Raw genomic sequence first — 22,626 nt, 5'->3', positions numbered from 1 at the left:
AGGCGAGGAGAGAAACCCCACGGCCCCGCAAACGTAAACACGGCGGAGCACCTGAGCAGGGCGCCCCGTCCGGTGCCTGGGGGAGCAGAGGCAGCTGCTCCCGGCGCTGCCCGGTGCTGCCGGCGGGGGGCGGCGGGGGAGGCGCCGGGCGCGCCCCGCCGGGCCCCGCGCGAAGTTTTGCAAGTGCAACTTCGGGGGGCGGCGCGGGGGGGCCCGGGGGGGCGGCGGGGGCGGATCCCCGCTGCGCCGGCGGCCTGAAAGGGAGCCAATCGCGCGGCCCCGGCCGCTGCCAATCATCGCCAGCCGTCCAATCCCTCCGGCGCGGTGTCCGAGCCGTATTCCCCAGCGCGCCGCCGGAGTGTGGTGAGGGCTCTGCCAATCGCGGGCGGGCAGAGCGGGGCCAGGGATGCGCGGGGCTCGGAGCGCAGACAAAAGAAGTTAAAGAGCCGCTTAATATATACATGTTTTTGAAGGCGGGTAAAGGGAAAAAAATAACAACAGCGAGCGTAGATGGGCTTGGCTGTGTCGTTATGGAGCCCCCTTTGAGCAAGAGGAACCCGACACTGAGATTAGCGGATTTGGCAGCGGCTCAGCCCCATCCTCACCAGAACATGACAGGCTTCCCGGGGCTGGGGAACCACCACGTCCACCCCCACCACGCGGCCCACCTCCACCCCGGGGACGCGGGCGGCGACCCCGGCGGCGCCCTCACGCCGCTCGGACCCGAGCACATGGCGCAGCCCGCCGCCCTCAAGCTCACGCCCGAGGCGCTCACCGCCGCCGCCTTCGCCGCGCCCGCCGCGACCACTACCGCCGCCGCCGCCGCCGCCACCGCCACCGCCGCCACCACCGCCGCCGCCTACGCGCCGCCCTCCGCCGCCCTCCCGGGATACCCGTCGGGGGAGGCGGCGGGCCGGGACTTTCTCCTGCGGCGGGAGCTGCCCGCCACCGCCGCCGTGCACGGTGCACTGGGCGAGCAGCACCCGCCCGCCGGCTCCCCACACCTTCCGCACCCGCCACCGCACGGCGTCTTCATCTCGGCCGCCGGCACCTACGGCGCGACCGACGGGGCGCACGCCGCCTTCCCGCCGCCCGGCGACCAGGGCGCGCCCGCCGGCCGCCACCCGCCGCTCAACGGGCAGATGCGCCTGGGGCTGGCGGCCGCCGCCGGGGAGCTCTACGGGCGCGCCGAGGCGCACTACGGGGCCGCCGCCGCCTCCTCCTCCTCGGCGTTGCAAGGCTACGGCTCCGTCAACCTCAACCTGGCGGCGGCCGGCCACGGGCACCCGCACCACCCCCATCCCCACCACCACCAGCACCACCACCACCACCACCATGCCCACGTCGGGGCCGCGGCGGCGGCAGCAGCGGCTGGGGCCTTCCTGCGATACATGCGACAGCCCATCAAGCAAGAGCTGATCTGCAAGTGGATCGACCGGGAGCCGCCTCCTCCACCTCCGCCGCCGCCACCGGGCGGTAGGAAGCCTTGCTCCAAAACTTTCAGCACGATGCAGGAGCTGGTGAGCCATGTCACCGTGGAGCACGTCGGTGGGCCCGAGCAGAGCAGCCACGTGTGCTACTGGGAGGAGTGTCCCCGTGAAGGCAAGCCCTTCAAAGCGAAATACAAACTCATCAACCACATCCGAGTACATACGGGAGAGAAACCTTTCCCTTGTCCCTTCCCCGGCTGCGGGAAGGTCTTCGCTCGTTCCGAAAACCTCAAGATCCACAAGCGGACTCATACAGGTGGGTTGTTCCTCACACACACAGACACACACACGCACACACACACCCCCGCAGGGGTTTCCTTCCTTTTTTTTTTTTTTTCTCCCCTTTCCTCCTCTTTTCCTCCTCTCCTACGCACCGCCGAACATGTGACTTTTTCATGAATAAGTAATTCGGCAGCACACGGGCCACGCACACACAGCTACGTACACGCACCCGGCCCCTTTGCCCTGCACACACGTGTCCCGTCCCCCCCCCTTCAGCCCCCCCCCCTTCACCTTGGGCAGCTCCCTCCCCACCCCCACCCCCTCCGCTACCCACCTCCCCGCATCCCGGCACCACCGGATAAATACACCGATTAATAAATAACGCAGAGCCGGGGGAAGACGAGCAGCAGCCCCTGCAGAAGAGCGAGGAGAGGATGAGCACTCGCCCGTCCCTACTCCCACCGCCCTTGTCCGGGGCACCCTGCAGGGCTCACCCCGCGTCTGGAAAGCGCTGCGCTTTGCCACTTTCTCCCGCCACGCCGAAGGACGGCGGTTCTGCTCTTCCTGCCGCTTCTGTCGGCGGGGACGGAGCCGGGCGGGTGACGCTTGGCCCGGCGGAGATGGGGCCGCGGGGGCTCTTGGGGGCGCAGTTCCCCTGCGCTGCGGGCGGCAGTGGCGGTGCTGGGGTCTGCCGGTACTACCGGGATTACCGGACTGCCCCAGTGACCACCGCTCCCGGGGCTACCCCCGATCCGGGACTGTCCCTACTGCCGGGACCAACGATGCTGCCGGGTGTACCCCCCGGCCTGGGCTACCGATATTGCGGAACTACCGGGGATGCTGAGGGCGCTGCCGGGGCTGCCGGTGCCGCTGGGCTACCGGGCTGACGCCGGTCCCGAGGCTTCTGGTGCTGCCTGGGCTGCTCCCGCCTGCGGCAGTACCCGCGGAGTCGGGAAGCAGGGAGCGAGGCGGGGGAAGGCTCTCACCGGAGGACGCTTCCCTCCCTTTGAGGATCTGAGAAGCAAACTTCAAAGTCTCCCCGACTGCTCGGCGGGGTACGGGAGGAGGGAGCGGCACCCTCGGAGAATGCCTCGGGGGCAGGCGGGGGCCCCTGGAAGGGTTTGGGGTGTCTTTGAGCCTTTTAGTATTTTAGTTTTCTGGGTTTGGTTTTGGTGTTTTTTTTGTTTGTTTGTTTGTTTGGTTTTTTTGTTTGTTTGGTTTAGGTTTTCCCCCCACTTTCTCTTCATTCCTCACCACTCCCGAAATACGCATTTCCATCTGGGTGTAAAACACTGCCGAAAACGAAAGAAGCCGGGATTTATAGTGGCAGACAAATATTATTCCTTGGAGGATACTTAAGGAAGTGGAGTTGCTGTAATTGCTTTCTTGATTTATTGTTTGCTGCTCGGGAAGAGAAAAGCGGCGACCGTACAACGTGTTGTTCCGATGTAAAACCAAATGGCCCATGGCTGAAAGGATTATAGATTTTTATCTCCAGAATATGTCAGGCACGAGCCCATATGTAGCAGCGGAGCCCTGGGGGTGCCTAGTGCTCTACACCCCGAGCGAGGGATGGTGTGTGTGTGGGAGATTTCCTTGGGGAAAGGCGTGGGTAAGGTCTGACACTTTTTGCTGTTAACGACACCGTGGAATGAGTTAGCTGGAGGACCGCGGTTTTGTCATCTATTTGAAAAACTAAAGTTCACCGCGGACTCTTCTGGGCTCCTCAAACTCCTTAGCCATCTCGGCTTCAAGGGGCAGGCGGGAGGGAGGTGGGCAGAAGTCCGGGAGAGGCTTGCATGGAGGCAGAGATTCAGCCGGAAAAAGAACCCCCCACCAAAACCCAAATACATATCAGGCACAGTTCGCAGCTCTTAGATGAAGTCGAGCATTGTCCCGAGGCAATGTGTGGGACGTGGCTTCTTGCAATGAAAATTTGGAGAAGTTTTTAGCTTGGGGCTACTCGTAGTGCCCGGGATGGTGTCTGTGCGTGAGCCCATAAAGAAAGGCTCTATCCACGAAGAAGGGGTCGTTGCACCAAAGCAGCCCTCGGGTGGGGGGCAATAGCTTACCTCGAATGACAGCTCGGCCCATGGGAGGCCAAAGGCGACAGGAGTCTTTTTCTACGTATTTCTCCCCACGCCTTCGAGTGGACAAGGGATCCTAAACTTTCTGCCTGTTCCTATCATATTAATTACTGTCATTTTGCCACTTCAGCTTCAACTTAGTCATGTGCAGCCTGGGAGCAGGAAAGATTTACAAACTATTCGTTTATTATGGGCATTTAGTGCCCGGAGGGGAGGGGGGAAATAATAACACCATAATCGTATCATTAGGCGATTTTGCATGTTTCTGGTAATCCCTCAGGAAGAAGAAGAGTATTTCAGTAATTCAAGAAGCGTTTGTTTGGGACCTTTTTTTTTTTTTTTTTTTTTTTTTTCTTCTTCCCTCAGAAGCATCACCCCGAGGGCTGCATGCCACGCTCTGCAGCTACTGCCCTATTTTGGAAACAAATCACTGTTCCCAAACCCGGTGCATTCTAGGGGGAATGGGCACCTAGTCCCTTCTGCAATTTTGCTTTCCCCTCACTAAAGATGATACTCAGGATGGTCAGACTTCCTTCCAGAGATTCCTAGACCCTCCAAAAAAAGTGACCCCAAGCCCCGTCTGTGCCCCTCCCCTCTGCCGGCACTGTTACTGCCAGGAGAAGTTAGGGAACGACGCCCGGCATCTCGCCCCCTTCCGTGGGTTGAAACCACCTGCAAATGGTTAAACTCTGACGTGATGCCCTCGTCAGCATAACGGGGACACACCGGGACCTTCGCCAGTCCTAGAATTATGGGGAATTTGATCGTTGCGATCTGGAGTCTGGCGAGGGTGCCCACACGTGAACCCAAGAGGAAAGACACTTCCCTAAAACCCTGATGGAGTGGACACGGTCTGGTCCAGATGGTTGGAGCAGTTCTCAGGAGGCTGCGCCTCGGGCTCTGCAGGTCATGGTCAGCAGCAGAATATGTGAACCTTCATCCATCTGGTAACACAGACAGAAACTGCCCAAAACCTCCAGTAGATTTGCTTTGTTTTCCCAGAAAAATTAATAGTAATTAATGAACAAACGAAGTGACTGGAAGCTTGTCTCGGGGGTGTGCACAGGATTTCATGCACACAAGGCATGTGTAAAACCCACGAGGCACAATTAATTTTTTAGCTCCCTGTATTTTTTTTTTTTTTTTTTTTTAAGACAAACTTTGCACTTTCTAGCGCTACTGCTTTGGTGGTAGGTGAGCCGATTTTAATTGAACAAATTGATGCATAAATAGGCTGTGGAGATGTATGTTTCTATAGTAACAGCCTAGAAATTGCTCCTAAAAATAAAAATAGTTTTCTTATTTCCATTATTATTTTGATAAATAATAAATGCGATATGATCTTACAAAGGGGAGGAGCAGTAAAAATAGCTTGCTTGTAAGGAGAAAATGTCCATCGACAGAGCTGCTGGGTTGTTATTTCTGAGCCATCAGAGCAAATCACATCCGAAAATTTGCATCAGCCATGTCTAAAGCGACTCAAGAGTCGCGATAGTAATGACAAAGATTATCAGTGCAGGTCTGTCTGTGCTGGACTCACGAGTAGCATGGCAGAGCGAGAAAAACTCGCTGTAAGAAGCTTCGGTACAGGGATCTGGCACTTTTTTCTTTTTCCTTTGGTGTCTCAGCAAGAGGCATTTACCCAGCCCTATTCGGGAGCTGTGAGGAAGGGTCGGCTGGGGGGAGGACATTGCTATAAGTATCAGAACATATGGATTCCAGGGTATGCTACAGGAGAGAGCTGTGTGAGAAAAGTACGCCAGGCTAACCGCCCCGGGCTGATTTTCACAACCCCTTTAACTGCTGAGCAATGTGTAAAAACCCTTAAAAGTAGATCATCCGCACACGTTTAGACCTAAATTTGCCCAGGCTAACCAGCTACGCTACCCTCATCTTCGGTGTCTGGGTCGGTCCCTGCAACTTGCAGGTTCCCAGTCCGGGCTGCGGGGTGCTCCCTCCTTTGTGCTGGGATGCTTAAACAGGTGTTACTTTTATTTTCCCCAAACTAATTATTCCTCCAGCGCAGTGCCCATTGGGAAGGGATTACGCAGGAGATGTGCCAGGCGAGCCAGGCTGCCGGCAAACGCCAGCCCTCGCAGGCAAAGACATTGAGAGGTTTTGTTTGGGCTCGGTCATTAGAGCGGTAATGAAGGTTTCTCGTGTGCGAGGGGAGCGCCGCAGAGGGCAAACAAGGCCGGGGGGGCCCTGCCGCCGCCAGCCCGGGACTCGGGGCCTGAGGGCTGCCAGCGACGTGTGACAGGCAGCAAAACACGGGGAAAAAGTCCGAAACCTCGGGCATGTCACGACTGTCGCGAAGGGGGAGGAAAAAAGGGAAAGGGGAGGAAAAGGAGGGAAGGGGAAGGTTTAGCCTTGCCGCTCGGCCCCGGAGGCCGCGCTGCGGAGGGGCTGCGGTGCGGCGGGCGGGCTGCGGGCAGGGCCGGTAACGCTGCCGTGTGTCCCCGCAGGGGAGAAGCCCTTCAAGTGCGAGTTCGACGGCTGCGAGAGGAAGTTCGCCAACAGCAGCGACCGCAAGAAACATTCCCACGTCCACACCTCGGACAAGCCCTACTACTGCAAGATCCGCGGCTGCGACAAGTCCTACACCCACCCCAGCTCCCTGCGGAAGCACATGAAGATCCACTGCAAGTCCCCGCCGCCCTCCCCGCCGCCGGGCTCCCAGGGCTACGCGGCGGCGGGGCCCCCCGACGGCCCGCTGCCCCCCGAGGCCGAGCCGGCCGCCGAGCCGCCCCGCGGCCGCGCCGCCGCGCTCTCCCCGCCGGTCACCAACCTCAGCGAGTGGTACGTCTGCCAGGCCGGGGGCGCTCCCCGCCGGCCCCGCACCCCCTCCAGCCGCGACACCTCCCCGGCATCCGAGGAGGACGAGCCCCACAGGACCTCGGGAGGCAGAACTGCTCCCTAGGGCCGTGCCGAGCTGTGCCAAGCTGCCGGTGGCCCCGGCCCCACCGCACTGGCCCGGGCCGCAGAGGCAGCCACCTGGCACGGGGGGCTGCCGTGGAAGTGCCATCAGGTTTGACTCGCGCTATTTATTCCATGTACGAAACCCTATGGTGTTTGTATGGTAACTAATTTAATTAAAGAGACTCGGACTTTTTTTTTTTATTATTATTATTATTTTGGTAAATAAAAGCATTAATAACGCCAGGCTGGGCCATCCCAGTCACCTGAGCTACACAATTTTGCAGAGGGATGGTGCCAGTGGAGGTGCCCATCTTCCACTTTGCCCATGCCCATTGCTCTTAACAAGATTAAATTGGCGAAGGCTGCGAACAAGCAGAACTCGGCCGATCTTTGGAATGGCTCTTAAGTACCTTAGCTGCCACCCCAGCGCCTCCTCTTTGGCCTGGGTAAAGCCCCAGGTCAGCAGCAGCCTCTTGACTGTAAAGCAGCACCTGCTAAAGCTCTGGCCAGTCAAGGACAAGTTGCACATCCCTTAAAATAAAATTAAATAAATGCATTTCCCCACCCCTCTTGCAGTTCAGCTCCTTTGTAATTGATGTTTTCTTTCCCGAGTCGGGGGGTCCCACCTGCACCCGGCATTTTCTCTCCAGCCTTTCTTTCGCCCTTAGCCGTAACATTGTGCAAACGATTTACGAAAGGAAAGACAAAAGATGCAGGACTCCTTTTTCACTCCTCTGCCGTTTATACTTGTATGGCTCCTAGAACATAGCCAGAGAATAAAAGAAACACGCTGCTATTTGACAACTGTGATACTGTGATACGTTTTTGATTTTTTACCCACACAAAAACTCTGCGAATTTTCCTTTCCTTGGGGTTGGTGTTATTATTACTCTGATTATTATTTTTTAAAAAGTTTGTCTCTCAGACCAAGACTTTGCCTCATGCTCCCTCCAGCCTCCTGGGGGGTTGGGAGGGGGAGCAGCCCCCTGGGCCTGACGAATCCCGAAGTAGGGGACAGGCATAGAGGGATTATGTTTTTATTATTTTTTTAATGTATATTATTTCATCTCTGCAACCGAGCTGATGCCTGCGTGCTTTTCACCATCCCCCTGAAGTGGCCCGGCAGAGTCACCTGGGAAGTGGGGACCGGAGCTGCTGGGAAGGAAGGCAGGGGTGGGACACAGGCTGTGCTCGGGGTGCCAGCCTCTCCAAACAACCTCCCAACAACCCAGCCCTGCAGCCGAGGGCTGCGGGGCACAGGGGACACCCCAACCTAGAGCCCTTGAGTCAGGAGCGGGGCGCAAATTAAGTAAAGAGCACTAATTCCTCCTCAGAGACCCTGAGAGAAGAAGCGGCAGCCTCCTTCCCCTCCCCCAGGGCTTGTGGAAATGTGTTTTGTGTGCCGTGAATGGTGGATGTCGTCTTGTCATTGTTAATAACGTGTATGTGAACGCGATTATTTTGTACAGTCAAATTAATTTATTTTCTGACATCACCCTTTTTTTCCTTTTTTTTTTTTTTTTTTTTTGACTCCCCTGTAACAGTACAGAGCACACCAAAGAATTATCTTATTAATTTTGGTGATAGATTGTTGTTTATGATGACGTGGTTTGTACAAAAAAGAAATCATTATATTTTTCAGCTTACTTGAATGAACGATGTAATGTGAAACAGACTCTTCCTGCATGTCCTCCGTGCGGTGTGTTGGTGCTGATAATATATAAATATATGTATAGTTCATAGAGATATTATATTATTAGTACAGTGCATGGTGCTGTCACTCTGGAAGCCTTGAAACGTTGTCTTCATATTGTTGTGTTGGATCTAAAGAAGCAGGCGTTACTTTGAAAACAAAGAAAAACTTGAATAGAAAATAATTTTTTAACGTTCATTCAATTTGCTTTTTATTCGTTTTTCAAAGCCCATTTGAATAAATAGAAAATAATAAAGTGAGGTATGAACTTTTTAAAAAATAATTTATGTAATGTAATCTTATTAGAGATATATTGGTGCTGATTTATAAACGAACTTTTTAATTTATGCATTTTTTCAACAACAGATTGCACTATACATTATGACATGGCAGGGTTTATAAACTATGGCTCGGGGGGATATATCACTATTTTTATGTATTTGCTACACGTAGGGTCACACACTTGCCCAACAATTTTATGACACATGATACCTCCTAAATAATAATTTAAAAATGCTAATTTAAAAATTTTCATCTCTGTAAACCCCATAAAAAGCAAAAAAAAAAAAATCATGCAAATGAATAAAAATATTATTCCTATGTATTGCATGTGCCTTACTAACAGACAAGGGGCAGAGCCAGAGCAAACCACCCCCTTTTCCCTGCGAGGGTCAGCAGGTAGATTCAGATCCAGCCATAACCTCACAGCTCGGCGGAAGCAGCACCGTGAGCTGTTGGGAGTGCCTGGGATACTCCAGCTCTGCCCAGAGGAGTGCGAGTAAATCGGGTTCTCCTTGAGATTTACCTCTGGGTTTGCAGCCAAGCAGAGGAGGGATGCTCCGGGCAGAGCCAGCCCTGCCACCCCGAGGCTGCGGGCCTTGCTCCTGGGGGTGTTTGCCCGTGAGCCGGGCTAAGGGCGGGGGCGGGCAGAGGATTTTGGGGTGCCTGGTCATGATGGAGCAGCTGGGTGCTCTGCTGCTGGCATCCCGTGCACAGAGGGAAGAGAGAGAGGGAGGGACAGGCAGAGATACGACACAGGCACAGGTCAGTTATTTACACACATGACATTCTTAATCCCTCAAGGACAGCTGATCGGAATATAAAACCTAATCAATTAAAATGTTTATTTCTGTTAGGGAAAAAACAAAACGACAACAACAAAAGAGGGAGATTTTCCTGGCAGTATTCTCTTGGGGATATTAATGAGTTAAATAGCACTACTCTTCGGTAGCAGCCATATAAGCGAAACCGTATGCCAGAAGATAATTCTGAAACACAGAGTGAGATCAGACAAGAAATAACGCCAGGAAATCACTGGAATGAAGGACAAGAAAAACCTCGAAGTTTTCAGAAGCTGAGTGAGGACAGGTTTCTCGTTTCGAGAGGGGAAAGCTGAGGAAAACCCGTGAAAAAAAAATCCGGACAGAATCGTGTGTCGGCATCCTCCAGGATTATTTCGTCTTTTAATTTTCTTTTAAAATAAAATAAATTAAATAAAACTAGCCCAGAGTGATTGCGCCCCCGCCCCGTAATTTACCAGTGCTCGAAAATGACTGGTCAAAATGTCAAGAACAGTTTCACCAAAAGGTTAGAGTGTTTTTTAAGTCAGTTTTGTTAAATGTGGTAAAGGTGAAACAGGTTGCAAAGAGTTGTTTCAAGCAGAATGACAATAACCAACATACGAAGCAGAAAAACACTCATAAATGAGGGCTCCAATCAATGGGAAAACTTATAGCTCCCTAATGAAGTTTCTTGTGAAAAGGAGGGCGACACAAAGCCACCGAGACATGAATCATTCATGGGAAATATAAAAGATAAAAGATATCTGACAATGAGCAGAACCTTGTATAGAGTGTCTAAAACAAGTTTCCCCTTCTTATTTTCTGCTTCCCCCCCCCGCCAACCTCCCTTTCCTAGTGTTCCCTGCCCGCCCTATAGAGTTAACATTGACCAGTGCACGTCCTGCCCCACTTCAAAGTAATTTAGCCCAGAACGGAAGGCTTGGCGCTTGGACAATCTTCATGGTGTGTTAGGATTTCTATGGCAATTGGCAAGCAAGACGTTCCCATCTGAATATGGCTCAAAGAAAGCCACTTATTGACACCGAGTTGGCCATCATCAAAGACTTCATCTTTTCCTAGGCGAAACGTGGTCCTAGCAAACACTGTTTAAATCATCTACCTTTGTAGTCGCGGCTGGGGGACATCTCGCCACACACTATTGCTGGCGCTCGGCCCTTTAAAGGCGAGAGCGGCGGTAGCGAAGTTTGAAGGGACTAAGAAATTTCGGGAGTGTGGGAAATGGCATTGCGGGGGAGGGGGGCTGTGGATATGGATAAGCGGGGAGTTCTCGGCGGAGAGTCGCGGGGCTGCGGCCCACAACGCACCCGCTACAGGCAGGGTGCGGGGCGCCGGGCAGCCGGGATAGGCTTCTGCTTTGTCTTCCAAAGGATGGGTGGTGGGGAGAACCAAGGATTTTCAGGGGTTTTCTTCGCATGTTTCGTGCTTCTAGAGATGTCGCCAGGGAGTTGTGAAGTTCTGGCAAGGATGGATTGTCACTCATTTCCCCCCCCCCCCCCCATCTCCACCCCGTCCTGCCCCTTCCCCCTCCATTACCCCGGAAAAATATTTTCAGGTAGAGCAGACCGGGACGGATCAGGGAGTGTGCTGGGATACACATTCACACTCACACGCGGACACACACGCTCCCCCCTGGCTCGGACACCCAAACGCCGGCGGGGCGCTGCCACCGCTCTCCCCCCGCATCCCGCGTACCCTCAGCACACACAACCACGCTCCCGCATTCACACACACACCACGCAAGTGCCTAATCAGGCAGGGAGAAGTTCAAAGGCAGGTTCTTTGAAATTCAAACTACTGCTTTTATGGTACATCAACATGGAGCGTTAGGATTGCTATGGCAATGAGAGCAGCAAAAGCAAGCTGCATTTAAAATAGTCCACCTCGATTCGAGACACTCTATTAAGATACAGTTGCATTGACCTTTAGTTTCATGCCGTGTTAGCGCAGTCAATTTTCACTTCATCAGAACGTCTCATATTTTTTGGCCTCTCTCCCAGCGACCCTTCCCCTCCCCTTTTTTTTAGGACCCCCCCTTCCCAACTTCAGCAGATAAATAAATGAGGAAGAAGCTCCATCTCCCGCTCTTCTCTTCTGCCTCCCTTTTTTTTTCCCCCCACCTAAGTACTTTTATTTGCAGAGCGATTGTTCTTTGTTTATTTAATACAAGTACTGTGTGAATGGTGAAAAATAAACACGATGAAAAATAACCAAACAGATGATTCCGCCAAGTGAAAAAGCCCGGACTTAATAAAAGTGCGAAGCAGTCACCGTTGAATGAGAAATCCTTTGAAGTGGAACTTATTATAGGAAGAATACTTTTTGGTTTCCCTAACGACGCTGCTGAATTGAAAGGGCTCGCCTTTGTCAACGATTTGTTCTCCTTTGCCGGGATGCCCGCAGAAATTACTTACATGGGCTGCCTTAACATGCAGCCTGCAAATCAGTAACTTCGCAGCTCAGACTCGCAGACGCCGCTCTTCTAAGGACAAAAAGAAGTCAGGAGGAAAACACCCCAACCTTTCATTCAGCCTCTTATTTTGGGGGGTGAAGGGAGGCGGAGGGAGAAAAGGGGGTTTGGGACGAGGGGGGGAGGCGAGTGTATCCGTGTAGCAACACCCCAGAGCCCCCAGCCCCCGCCCCCCCGGCCCGCCCCGCCCGGCCGCAGGGACCCGGAGCGGGACCGTCCTCCGCTCCGTCCCAGCCCCGGAGGGAGCAGGGGGGTGGCGGAGCTCCGCCGGCAGCACCGTGTCTCTCCTTCCCCCACCCCCGCTCCCCCTTTTTTCTCTTCTGCCAAGTGATTTTCCCAGGCAGAGACATATTTAATAAGGGTCGTTTATTACGAAGGCGCTTTGAAGGGTCGCCCCTGAAGCCCTGTGTCCATTAAAAACATGGAGGTGACATTTAAACCTCGTTTTAAAGGAGCTCTGGGGTAGTTCAATGAAAGGCAACTCGTTTGTCTTATGAGCTTGGAAACAACCTCCCTTCTTCTCCTTTTGACCACATGGCATAACTCAAAAACAATAGTTCAAAAGTAAAATGGCATCATGGTGTTCAGCCTCAGACAGGCACCCATCTAGCAGGAGAGAAAAGGGATAGTCCATAACACAATGTGCTTTTTGTGTCCGACTCTGTCACAAGGATTTCGTTGTTTGCTTTAGAGGCTGCGCCTGTTATACTTTCTTGAAAGTGCTTGTGTTAAACAAGAGTTATAAGTCATCCAAAACAACAAACATTTTGATTTTCTTTGCCTAAAGGGTTTTCCCTGGCCATGGGCACCGTGAAAAAATAATGTACTTGCTGAGAAAGGAGCACCAGTAGTAGCATTACAAGCACAGTGCATTAAATATTGAATGACACGAGGAAAAAAAAAAAGAACTTGTCGAGGGGCACTCAGCCTTAAAGTCTTTCTTCAACTTTGTCTTCAGTGCCTGTTGGACTATTTAAGATGGTGTTAATTAAGGGCTGCATCTGATTCCACTAGCCCCCAGCTTTGTCTCTTTGCAGCGCTCCCATCAATAGCCCCTCTCAACTGCGGGCTTTCCCCACAAGTTGGTTTAGTGGTGCATGTGTCACTTCTTATTTTGAGGCTGAAGAGAAACCCGGATCGTGCATTAAGGGCAACAGGGAGATAGTAATCAAACGGTGTTGTAGGGCTCCGGGGGGGTTGGCGCGGCGGGGCAGGGGCAGGAGGAGGAGGGTGCGCGGCCAAGGCTGGAGCAGGGCAGCAGGGAGCGGAGCGGGGGCACGGCGCAGGGGTGAAAGCCTGTTTGCACATTGCCAACAGCCTGTTTGGCAAACAAGAGGCTGGCGAGCTTAATTTGTTTCAAATTAATCGTTTTCCACGAGAAAAAGAAAGAAAGAAAAAAAACCTCAACAAAACCAAAACCACACGTCAAACAGCCCTCCCCAAAATCCTGCAAGGGAACAGCAGGAACTGCCTCAGGTCCCGCGGCAGCCCCGTGCGGGAGCCCACGCGTGGCTGCGTGGGGAGCCGTGGCGTGTGCCTGAGCCCCTTTCCGGCTGTGTCCCGGCCGCATGCAGGCAGCTGCCGGCGCTGCCCTTTGCCGGCCCCGTAAATGAGGCCGACCCTCAGTGTAGGGCAGCCCCCAGTGTGCACCAGGCAGCCACGAGAGCAGGGGGGACACACAGTCTTGGGGACATCCGGCGGGACGCCTCGCCCTGCATTCACCTTCTCGTATCTAGGGGCTCACCGCTCTCCCCTCTGCGGGGAGCACCGAAGCACCCCGCATTTCGGGGAGAAGCCTTTCCCGGGCCCCATCCCTGCGCCCCCCGCTCCGGTTGTGGGAGCTTCTCGAACCCCAATGGGGCGCCCCGTCCCTCCCTCCCTAAAAGTGGTGGAGGCCGAGAGGGGCTTTGCCCCTGGGGGGCATCGTCTCCGCGCTCAGCAAATACCAACAGCGGGGGTGCAAGTTGGGGGGCGGCTCCTCTTTTCTGTACGACTCCTTTTCAATCTGCCAAAGGCACCGGGTGTTGAAAGCAAGGGGGCGCAGAGGAATCCTTTGCAGGTGTGTGGGGGTGTGTGCCCCCATTCCCCCGGGGTCAGCGGGGACCCACTGCCCCAAAGTGCACTCAGAGCTGAGGTCGGGTTAGGGGACCCCTTAATTGGATGGGGCGGCGGTGGGGGGGAGAATGGTTCACTTCAGTTCTGTCCTGAACGAGTGGTGAGGAGGAAAAAGCTGAGCGTGAGGCTGGGAAACCCAATAGCCAGATTCTGTTCTTCTTCTTCTACTTTTTTTCTACTTTTTTTTTTTTTTTTCAATCTCTATGTTCCCCCTCTCCTCCTCCTCTTCCTTTCACTCGGCAAGCCCGTCTAAAGCGCTCCAAATGGCCTTTCAAACAAGAAAACCCTTCAAGGAAAAATGGGCACACATCCCCTTCCAGGCACCTTGCCAAAATCTCCCAAGCACCCTACCTGGCATCCTAGCTTAAGTTTCTTCAAGAAGTATGTGTGTGTCTGAGTACGCGAGGCGGGGGGGAGGTTGGGGAGGGGGGGGTTCGGGGCCGAGGGTGGGGGGTGGAATTACAGCCGTCCTGTAGTGGTAGACACAAGTTCAGAGCTCCACTTCTCCCCTCTTTAATTAGGCTGGGGAGAGCCGCGGAGGCGCCTGGTTGAGGCGCAAGCGAGGCGGCCGGGCCGAGCGAGTGAGTACCCAACGCGGCCCCGACGGGACCGGGACGGGCACCCCGGGGGAGCCGCTCCGGGGGGCTCCGAGCTCAGGGGGGAGGAGGCGAGCAGCCGCACCCCGGAGAGAGATGTGGGAGGGGAGGATGAGGGTGGGAATAGCGGGCCGGGGGTGTGCCGGGGAACTCGCTTCCCCGAACTTGCGGTGCGGGCCGCTAGGCGAAACTGGGGAGGCCAGTGCCGGTGCTGCAAAAGTCAGCCCGACCCAGCTGTGACTTCACCTATTAGCCCCGATGTCTTTCCGAGGAGATTGGCGGAGTTAAACATCCCACAATGGGCGCTCTGGGGCGTCTCCAGCCTGACCTCTACCCGGTTTTAATAGTTTCATAGGAACTTCATTAAATCAATTACTTAGTGAGCACATCATCATTTATTTGTAATTAGCACTGAAGAGCTTGATTTTTGCAGCAGCCCGCAGCCCGGTTCCCAGCGGGGTTGGCCATGTACTACAAGCACTTTTGTTTGCTCTGTGTGTTGACTCGTGGTATTATTCGGCCGCCACAATAAAAGTGTAATCTTCACGTCTTAATCTAGCGTTCAGGGAGGAAAGGAAAACAAACACGGAGCGGACGAGGCACCGGTTCCCCGTCTCCGTGTCCCCCCCTCCTTGGGCCGCCGGCCCCGCTGCGCGCAGTCGGGCGCGGTGCGGCTCCCGGGCCGTGCGGCGGGGAGGAGGGCGGAGGGACGGGAGGGTGGGACGGACGCCGGGGCCGAAGGGGGGGAAAAGGGAGGAAATGGGTCATCCGCAGCCAGGACAAAAGAGAGCGGCTCGGTGCCTTGAAGGGCATAAAAAAATGGTGCGAATCGGCTGCCCGCGGCCCTCGGTGTGCTTGTTAGGGGGAAACCAGCGGGGCTCAGCGCTGGGGGGGCAATAAGAAGGCTTTCGTTTTGGGGGCTTCGGGGCAGGAAAGAGGACGGGTAGGGGCAGGGAAAGCCGCATCGGATGTGGGGTGGACGTGACTGCGTTGGGGGCGGGAGGAAAAGAGCAAAAACTCCCCCACATAACCAGCCAGTCCTTGCCATCGCAGCTTCCCACGGGGAGGCGGCTCCACGCGTGGGCCGCCCCACGGCTGCCCCCAGGCGACAGCCTCAGCCCTTTTTTTCCCACCGCAGAAGCTGCCGCGGCCGCGTCTCTGCGCGCCCCGGTTCGGGTCCTGCGCCGAGCCCACCGGCGCGGTGAGGGGCAGGGACCCCGGGCCGCCCCGGGGGGAGGAGGGCTTTGCAGCCCCCTCCCTCCTCGGGCTGTACTGGCTCCCAGAAAGACGCTTTGCAGGCAGGCAAGGGGTTGGGGAGTGGGGGCTCTTTGGGGTGTCTGCCCGTCGCCCCTCACTTCCCTCACTCCCTCTCAGCGCGAGGGAGGGAGGGGAGCTGATGTCCCGTTGGAGACTGCCCCACACCCGCAAGCTCCTGGGCTTATGCACCCCACGCGTGTCCAGTGGCCGTAGGCACCGAGGCAGCGACCCAAGGGAAAAAGAAAAAGGGGGCGGGTCGGGCTGTACGTACCCCTGTACAGGAGTAGTACCGTGTTGGGCTCTGACGACACCCCCACTCCTGGTACTCAGGCGCTGCCCATATTTGGCAGGTCACCTGCAGAGGGGCTCTCTCGCCCCGCTGCCGGCCCGCTCCTTTCCCACGGAAACCCGTCGAGGTGAACGGGACGAACGGCCCCGCCGGTACTTGCCTGGGTCAGCTCCTACCGGCTGAGGGATGGGGCGATCCTTAATTTCCATCCTCGACGTGGCGGGAGCCTGGGTCCGAGGCAAGACAAGTGCAGGGGAGGGTGCAGATGTCACCCCCGAGGGAGCCGCCCCTCGCTGTGCCGTCGGTCATCTCGTGGAGAGTGATGGGTCCCCACCGCCCCCGGCCCGGGCCGTGGGGCAGCCCCCAGCTGCAGGGCCCGAAGTGGGGGCCCGGTGGTACTGGCAGGGCAGGGGTCGCCGTGCAGGGCTGCCGCGGCGGCTGGGAGGCCGCTCGCATACGGGTGATAAAACACGCCGGGGGGCGGGGGGCGAACCCTCTCTCCCCTCCGCCCCGAAAACACCGCTCGGCGTTAGTGCAAGGGCCAGAGGTTTTCAAATTCAAGCAAATAGCAGGGAAAAGCTCCGTAAATATCATCTGTGAGTCGGAGAGGGGAGAGGCACTTTATTTGCGCGGAGCAGCCGGGACGCGAACGTGATTTTAATTGCTACATATTTTTAATATTAAATCTCTTAAACACCTAACATATCCAATCTCTTCTGTCCGAAAACGACCGTCTGAGAAGCCGAGCGGGGCGCGTTTGTCGCCGGGATTGGGATAAATGGGAGTTTCCCCGCGATGGCAGCGGGGAGACGGCGCGGGAGACTGCGCGGATGCGGAGGTTGCGCGGCTGCCGAGAGCAGTCCCAGTGTGGCAAGCTCTCTTCTTGATGGGCAGGAGACCGAGCCCGGGACAGACCCCAAACCCTAAACGTTGAAAATAAAAAAGTGTTTGCTGTGGGGGAGAAAACCAGTACCATCCTCTCCCTCTCCTCCTCCCAAATCTACAAATCCCGCAACTTAGTCCACGGGGAATGCTCACGCAGATTCGCGGGAACCGGTACATGTTGTAGGGTGCTATTTTTAGGGCATGGGGCTGGAAATGGAGGGATAACCCTAGGCTCTGCAAAGCAAGAGAGCTGTAGATGGGGAAGGTAGCGCTGGCTGCAGCCGGACAAGTCAGCGCGTTAGCCGTGAGTGACGCGAGTTGCTCGTGGGAGGAGGGAGAAAGAAAGAAGGAGCCCACGCCATCCACCCTCCCCGTCCAGCCCAGAGGCTGAATCTGCCGGACAGCCGTGGCGGTGCGTGCTCCCGGTGTGCGCGGCTCCAAGGAGCGGGGCGGCCTGCGGCAGACACCTGTCCTGACCAGGAGCGGGTCCTGCCCTTGCTCCTGAGTTTTATGGAACTGGGAGCACCTTTCCAGCCCGGACGTGTTTTATAGGCTAAACCCCTTTTGGGTTGCTGGCGGCACTGCCACTGTGCCGGCCCGAGACCCCACGGTGGAGGGATGCCATGGGTGGAGCTTCGGGGAGTCGCGGGCAGTGTCTGTATGGGGCAGCTCAGCACTCCCCGGCCTCTGGCTCCGTTGTCTTCTTCCCCACGGCCTCTCCTGCCTGGTCACGAGTGTTCCTGCTCGTGCCTGCCAGCCTCATTTTTATCCTGCCTGTGCCACCCTCCCTGCCTGTCTTGCTTGGTCCTGCCTGTCCTTGCCTGCCCAGCCCGCATTCCCTGGAACATCAGCCCTCAGCCTCTGCAGCTGGTGCTCTTCATCACCGGCAGGGAGCTCAAGGACATTTGTTGGGGGGCTGTACTCTCTTGCAGGGTACATCCCTTTCGTCTGCACTACAGAAGAGAGAAGCTGCTTCCTGTGGGAAATGGGTGAGGAGAGAAGGGTCAACAGGACAAATCCAGTCAGGTCTCCCCTGTCCCCAACCCGGAAGCAGCTTCCAAGACACCCGCCATCACCAACCTGTATGGCAGGTCCTATTTAAAGTTGGGGCCATGTCTTTACAGCAGCTGTTTAATGTTCTCCTACCCAGTTATTAAACACAAATGTGAGTAAATTAAAACGGTGAAGTAAAGTGAAATGAAAAACTCTTCTTTCATTCTACTAAAAGACAACATCTAATTAAGGAATATTTGAATTCCACAAAAACACAAGCTCTCCACAGTGACATAAGACTTTGTTTTTAAAACTGTAGCCAAATATAAACCTGTCCAGTTCAGACCAAGCTTACGCATAAGGGCCTCGATCCCACGGGCCAAGGGCCAGGGCAGGCCAAAGACAGGGGCTGCTGCTTTGATTCTACCCCACCTCAGATACCCTCATTGTGGGAGGCCTCCTTTGACTTTTTTGTTCTCATTTCTTGCAGGACAGGGAAGCAGGCTTGGCCCAGAGCAGATTTTTAGGTTCCAAGTTTGCTGGTGGCGAGCCAGGGCAGCACCAGGCGCTGGCTTCAGCACCAGTGCCCAAGTGCCCAAGTGTGCCTAACTGTTGGGAACAGACCTTGGATTCTTTTCCTCCCTGTTCTCTAGCACAGAAAAAAACCCCAAAACCCCTCCCTTGAAACTATTCATCATGCAATGCCTCAAAACCTTGTATTACTTTATGCCATCACCCGACCCAGGGCAATCTGCTCAGGATTTTATCAACATTTACTTCATCAGTACTTAGATTTCTATTCTCTAGTTAGCAATGTTCATATGCCAGATACATTTGCCATTTCATGCATCCTGCCAGAGTTAGAGAAATAAAACTCAGGAATGGGATTAACCTGGGAGCATACCTGTGGGGTTTGATGCTTGCAACTGGCACCTGGGATTTTTTCAGGGGTATGAACCTGTCAGGCATTCCTTGGAGAGGGAACTTTGAGCTGGGTGCATGCAATTCTGCCCCAGGTGGCTCTTAAATAAAAAGTGGAGAAAATGGGAAGAACTTAAGCCCAAATACAAAAATGAACTCTGGGCACTGAGCTCTTCCAGTGGGGTAGACAAGCAGGAAGGTCAATAGTCCTGGTTGTCCAAGATGGTAATGACCCGGCAAGATAAGGATTTAGCAACATTATATAGCCATGTAAATGGAGCTACATTCAGTGTTCTGTAAGGTACTATATAAAGCATATATATCTCTGCCTCTTGGCTTCTCCAATTCTGCCTTGTGTTTTACCCAAAAAGAAACAATGTCTGCAATTGCAGCAAAAACCCGTCTAGACACAGATAACATGTGCACGTACCTACACCTGGTTCTCAGACCTCCCCTCCACACAGGCACCAGTGTCACCCGAATATCCTCAGATCATGTTCATTAGAAGAATAAATTCCACAGGGGTTTTCCCATAATATAAGGGGGAAAAAAACAACCTTGAAAGGAAGAGGATGCTGCTGGCATCCGCTTCTCCCCTGAGTTCTTCAAGGACAACACCAACACCTTGCCACTGCAAAGAGCATGAGGCACAGAGTGACAGCAAGGTCCTCTTTAACAGCAGATGTGGCCTTTTATTAATGGCCTATTTTGCAGTGTTTTCTTTATTTTTGTTACTTTGCTACTCAAGAAGCAGAGTCTCATCTTTCCTAGGGTTTATGGCATTGCTCCCTCCCTTTCTCAGCTGCCTATCTGTTGAAGAACTAAGAATTTTACAAAGCCCATTTATTGTATCTAAAATCTCAGTGTGGAGGATTTTATTTGAAAAAAATTGTTCTGACTGCCAGAAAACATGGGGCCAAATCATTGTCAAGTCCATCTTACCTGCTGCTCTATCAGAATTATCACTTGCAGCTTCCCCTCTCCCCAAAGAGCCTGGGGGTCTGACGAGCCAGCAGGGACAGGGGTGGGGTGGGGAGGAACATGTATCCCATCCTCTCAGCAGCTCAGATATGGGACTGGAAAAGGTAATGAATGTGCAGACAGCCCAAGCTGGGCCCCAGGAGAGAGGGCCGTGCACATTTTGTCGTCTGCCTCTGTCCACTGGTTTGAGGAGGGAATCCTTCAGCTCCCAGGGCAGTGCCCATGCTCTGACACGGCAGGACACCTTCCAGCCCACAATTCCCCATGGCAACACTGGACTTCTGACTCACAGAGGGCAGCAGTACCATTTGCTGTGCTAGCACAGGCCCTGGTGCTCCCCAGTGATAAAAAGGATCAGTATGACAATACGTGAGTTGCTGGTGACATGGATGTGCAGGCTTGTCTGTGGCTGCCAGCTCTGGGCATGAGTGTAGCTCAGCGCTGGCAGAAGGTGTTTGATTGATGGCTGGGTATTGTGGGGCTACAGTAGATGTGTCGTGCCAGACTGTGTACCCAGTCCAGAAACCCAGGGATTATATCAAAATGGCAGCTTATAACCATGCCTAAATAATAAAGGTGCTTTCTTACAAGCGCAGTGAACCCAGCTGTTTCCTAATGCCAGCACTACATTTGCTTCCCATATTTGCATCTGTGGCTTGTATGAGCTCCACATGTTGGGGAATTTAAAAACAATAATTCATATTTTTTTCCATGTTTCTGAATGAACTAGGCTCCCGCAGAAAAATAGCAGGGGCAAATATATTTCTGTTCAGGGATACAGCATTCTAGTCAAGGTATTTGGAGAGTAAAAGCATAACTGTACAGAGCTGTGAAGAGATAATATGTGGGGAAATGATTTTTAAAATGTAGAGGTAAAACTAGTATTACGCTTTTCCAAAGCAATTTGTAGACTGTGTGGCAATAAGAATTGGCATGGCAAGTAAATCTTGGCTCTGCACATATAGATGCTACAGGGATCCCTCGCCAGCCATTTAAGAATTGAATAATTTTAAATAATTAAGGCTTCAACATGATGGTATACACACATTCAGGTGTGATAAATGCTCATATACTAACACAGACATACATGTATGTGCGCACACATATCTTTACAATCAGCACTGCCTGATTATTCTTTCATTTTCAGAAGGTTTAGGAGTTTTGAAGCACTCTGATAATTTATGCTTACCTATGGGGTCTCAGCCATTGGGGTGGCACCTGGTTTATTTCTTGTTGATGTTGATGTCAATAATTTATTTCAATGACCAGAGGGGATGTGCTATGCATTAATGATTACTTACGTGCTCTATACATATTCAGATTTTGACTCCTGAGATTCTGCACATTTAGTTTGCCAAGTGATGCTGCTGCCTCTCCAGTAGGTATTATTAACTAAGGCAGCATTAAAGCAGCAAGAGGGGCATTGGGAAATATCACTGATAGCTGAGAAGGGCCAGGAACAGATCATAAACTAAACTTCAGTAAAGCTGAAACATACTCATGATGTTATCTTCCAATGAAAGATTATTTAAAACTCAAGTCTTTGAGTGCAGAGATCATAATGGGATCAATTATATTTCAGAGCCAAAATTGTGTTGCCAGGTTATAAACTCACATTTCTGTCATGGTCCAGTTGCTGCTAGCTAATCATCTCTTCAGCCACCAGCACTGCATTTTTAAAGGCCAGTTTGGGAAATACATGACTTGGGAGGAACCAGGGGTGCCAGGGAATCAGTCTAGTTCAAGACCGACTCTTTCTTTTTGTAGCACGGGAGGGGCCCACAGCACCATCAGCGCAGAAGAGGTGAGGGAAGCACAGACAGAATTGCTAACCACATCTCCCTCCATGATAAACTTGTTTCCCTTGTAAGAGGTGAGATACTTCTTCAAAGCACAAAGGAGAGGGGATAACTGGCAGGTGGGGCTCTGTTTGAGCATGCAGAGATTTTCTCCCACTTCCCTGAGGTCTATTTTTTGTGGTTGTGGCTGCCTTTGAAAGGCAGTAATGAGGTAGGAAATCTTCACACTCTTTTTAACATTGAAGGGTTTCAGAGCAGGACTGATGCAGTGGAAAAGGAAAGAGGAAGTCCAAAACAGGAGAAGTATTTTGGAGTAGTGTAGTTTTTTTTTAGTGGCATACATGCAAATAGTTTGATACTTGTGACTACATGGACAGCTAGCAGAGGAGGATTGATTACAAGTTTTCCTAAATGATGTTCCTTGTTGATCATCATTATGCAGACTTGGTTGTTCTTCCTTCCAAAAGCCTGTCTTCATTAGGGTCCCTCTGGGATGATGTAAAGTTTTAATTGACAATATGGATTTCTAAATCAGCTAATATGAACATTGTCCTTAATACAAATCAACACGACACTGGCAGGAAGAAAGAATTCCCTTAGTGGAAGTGGGAAGATGTTTTCTCTCTTGTGTGAGAGAAATAAAAATCTCCCCCCAGATCTGCTCCAAGAGGCATGGTCTGTGCACAGGGCGGGGACCTGGGACCCACAACCACTAATCCCAGCTCTGACAGACCCCCTTGATGGCAAATCTCCCCAGCCTCCCTTTCAACACCTGTAAAACGGAGATAATGAGCAGGACATCCTCCCTTCCTTGGGGCTCGGTGCGTTAG

At 53.4% G+C, this 22,626-nt stretch overlaps 1 protein-coding gene and 1 long non-coding RNA gene across 2 annotated transcripts in view; both read left to right on the top strand.

Annotated features, from left to right (window-relative positions):
• Positions 1-343: 343 nt before the first annotated feature.
• ZIC5 (Zic family member 5) lies at positions 344-6,910 on the top strand. Its single transcript, XM_041717031.2, is given in 4 exon segments — positions 344-793; positions 795-864; positions 867-1,746; positions 6,265-6,910. Coding segments are annotated over 4 exon segments (1,737 nt in total). The 5' UTR covers positions 344-461; the 3' UTR covers positions 6,720-6,910.
• A 7,614-nt stretch (positions 6,911-14,524) lies between these two features.
• LOC115495827 (uncharacterized) overlaps positions 14,525-22,626 on the top strand; it is a 71,570-nt gene continuing 63,468 nt past the window's right edge. Inside the window, exon 1 of the long non-coding RNA XR_003961169.4 lies at positions 14,525-14,656. This is a non-coding gene — a long non-coding RNA (uncharacterized lncRNA). The remainder of the gene's footprint in view (positions 14,657-22,626) is intronic.

The sequence above is a fragment of the Taeniopygia guttata genome, chromosome 1 (assembly GCF_048771995.1).
Source record: "Taeniopygia guttata chromosome 1, bTaeGut7.mat, whole genome shotgun sequence".
Lineage (NCBI taxonomy): Eukaryota > Metazoa > Chordata > Aves > Passeriformes > Estrildidae > Taeniopygia > Taeniopygia guttata.
Note: the sequence above shows the minus strand (reverse complement) of the source record. Positions and strands in the feature narration are given on the sequence as shown.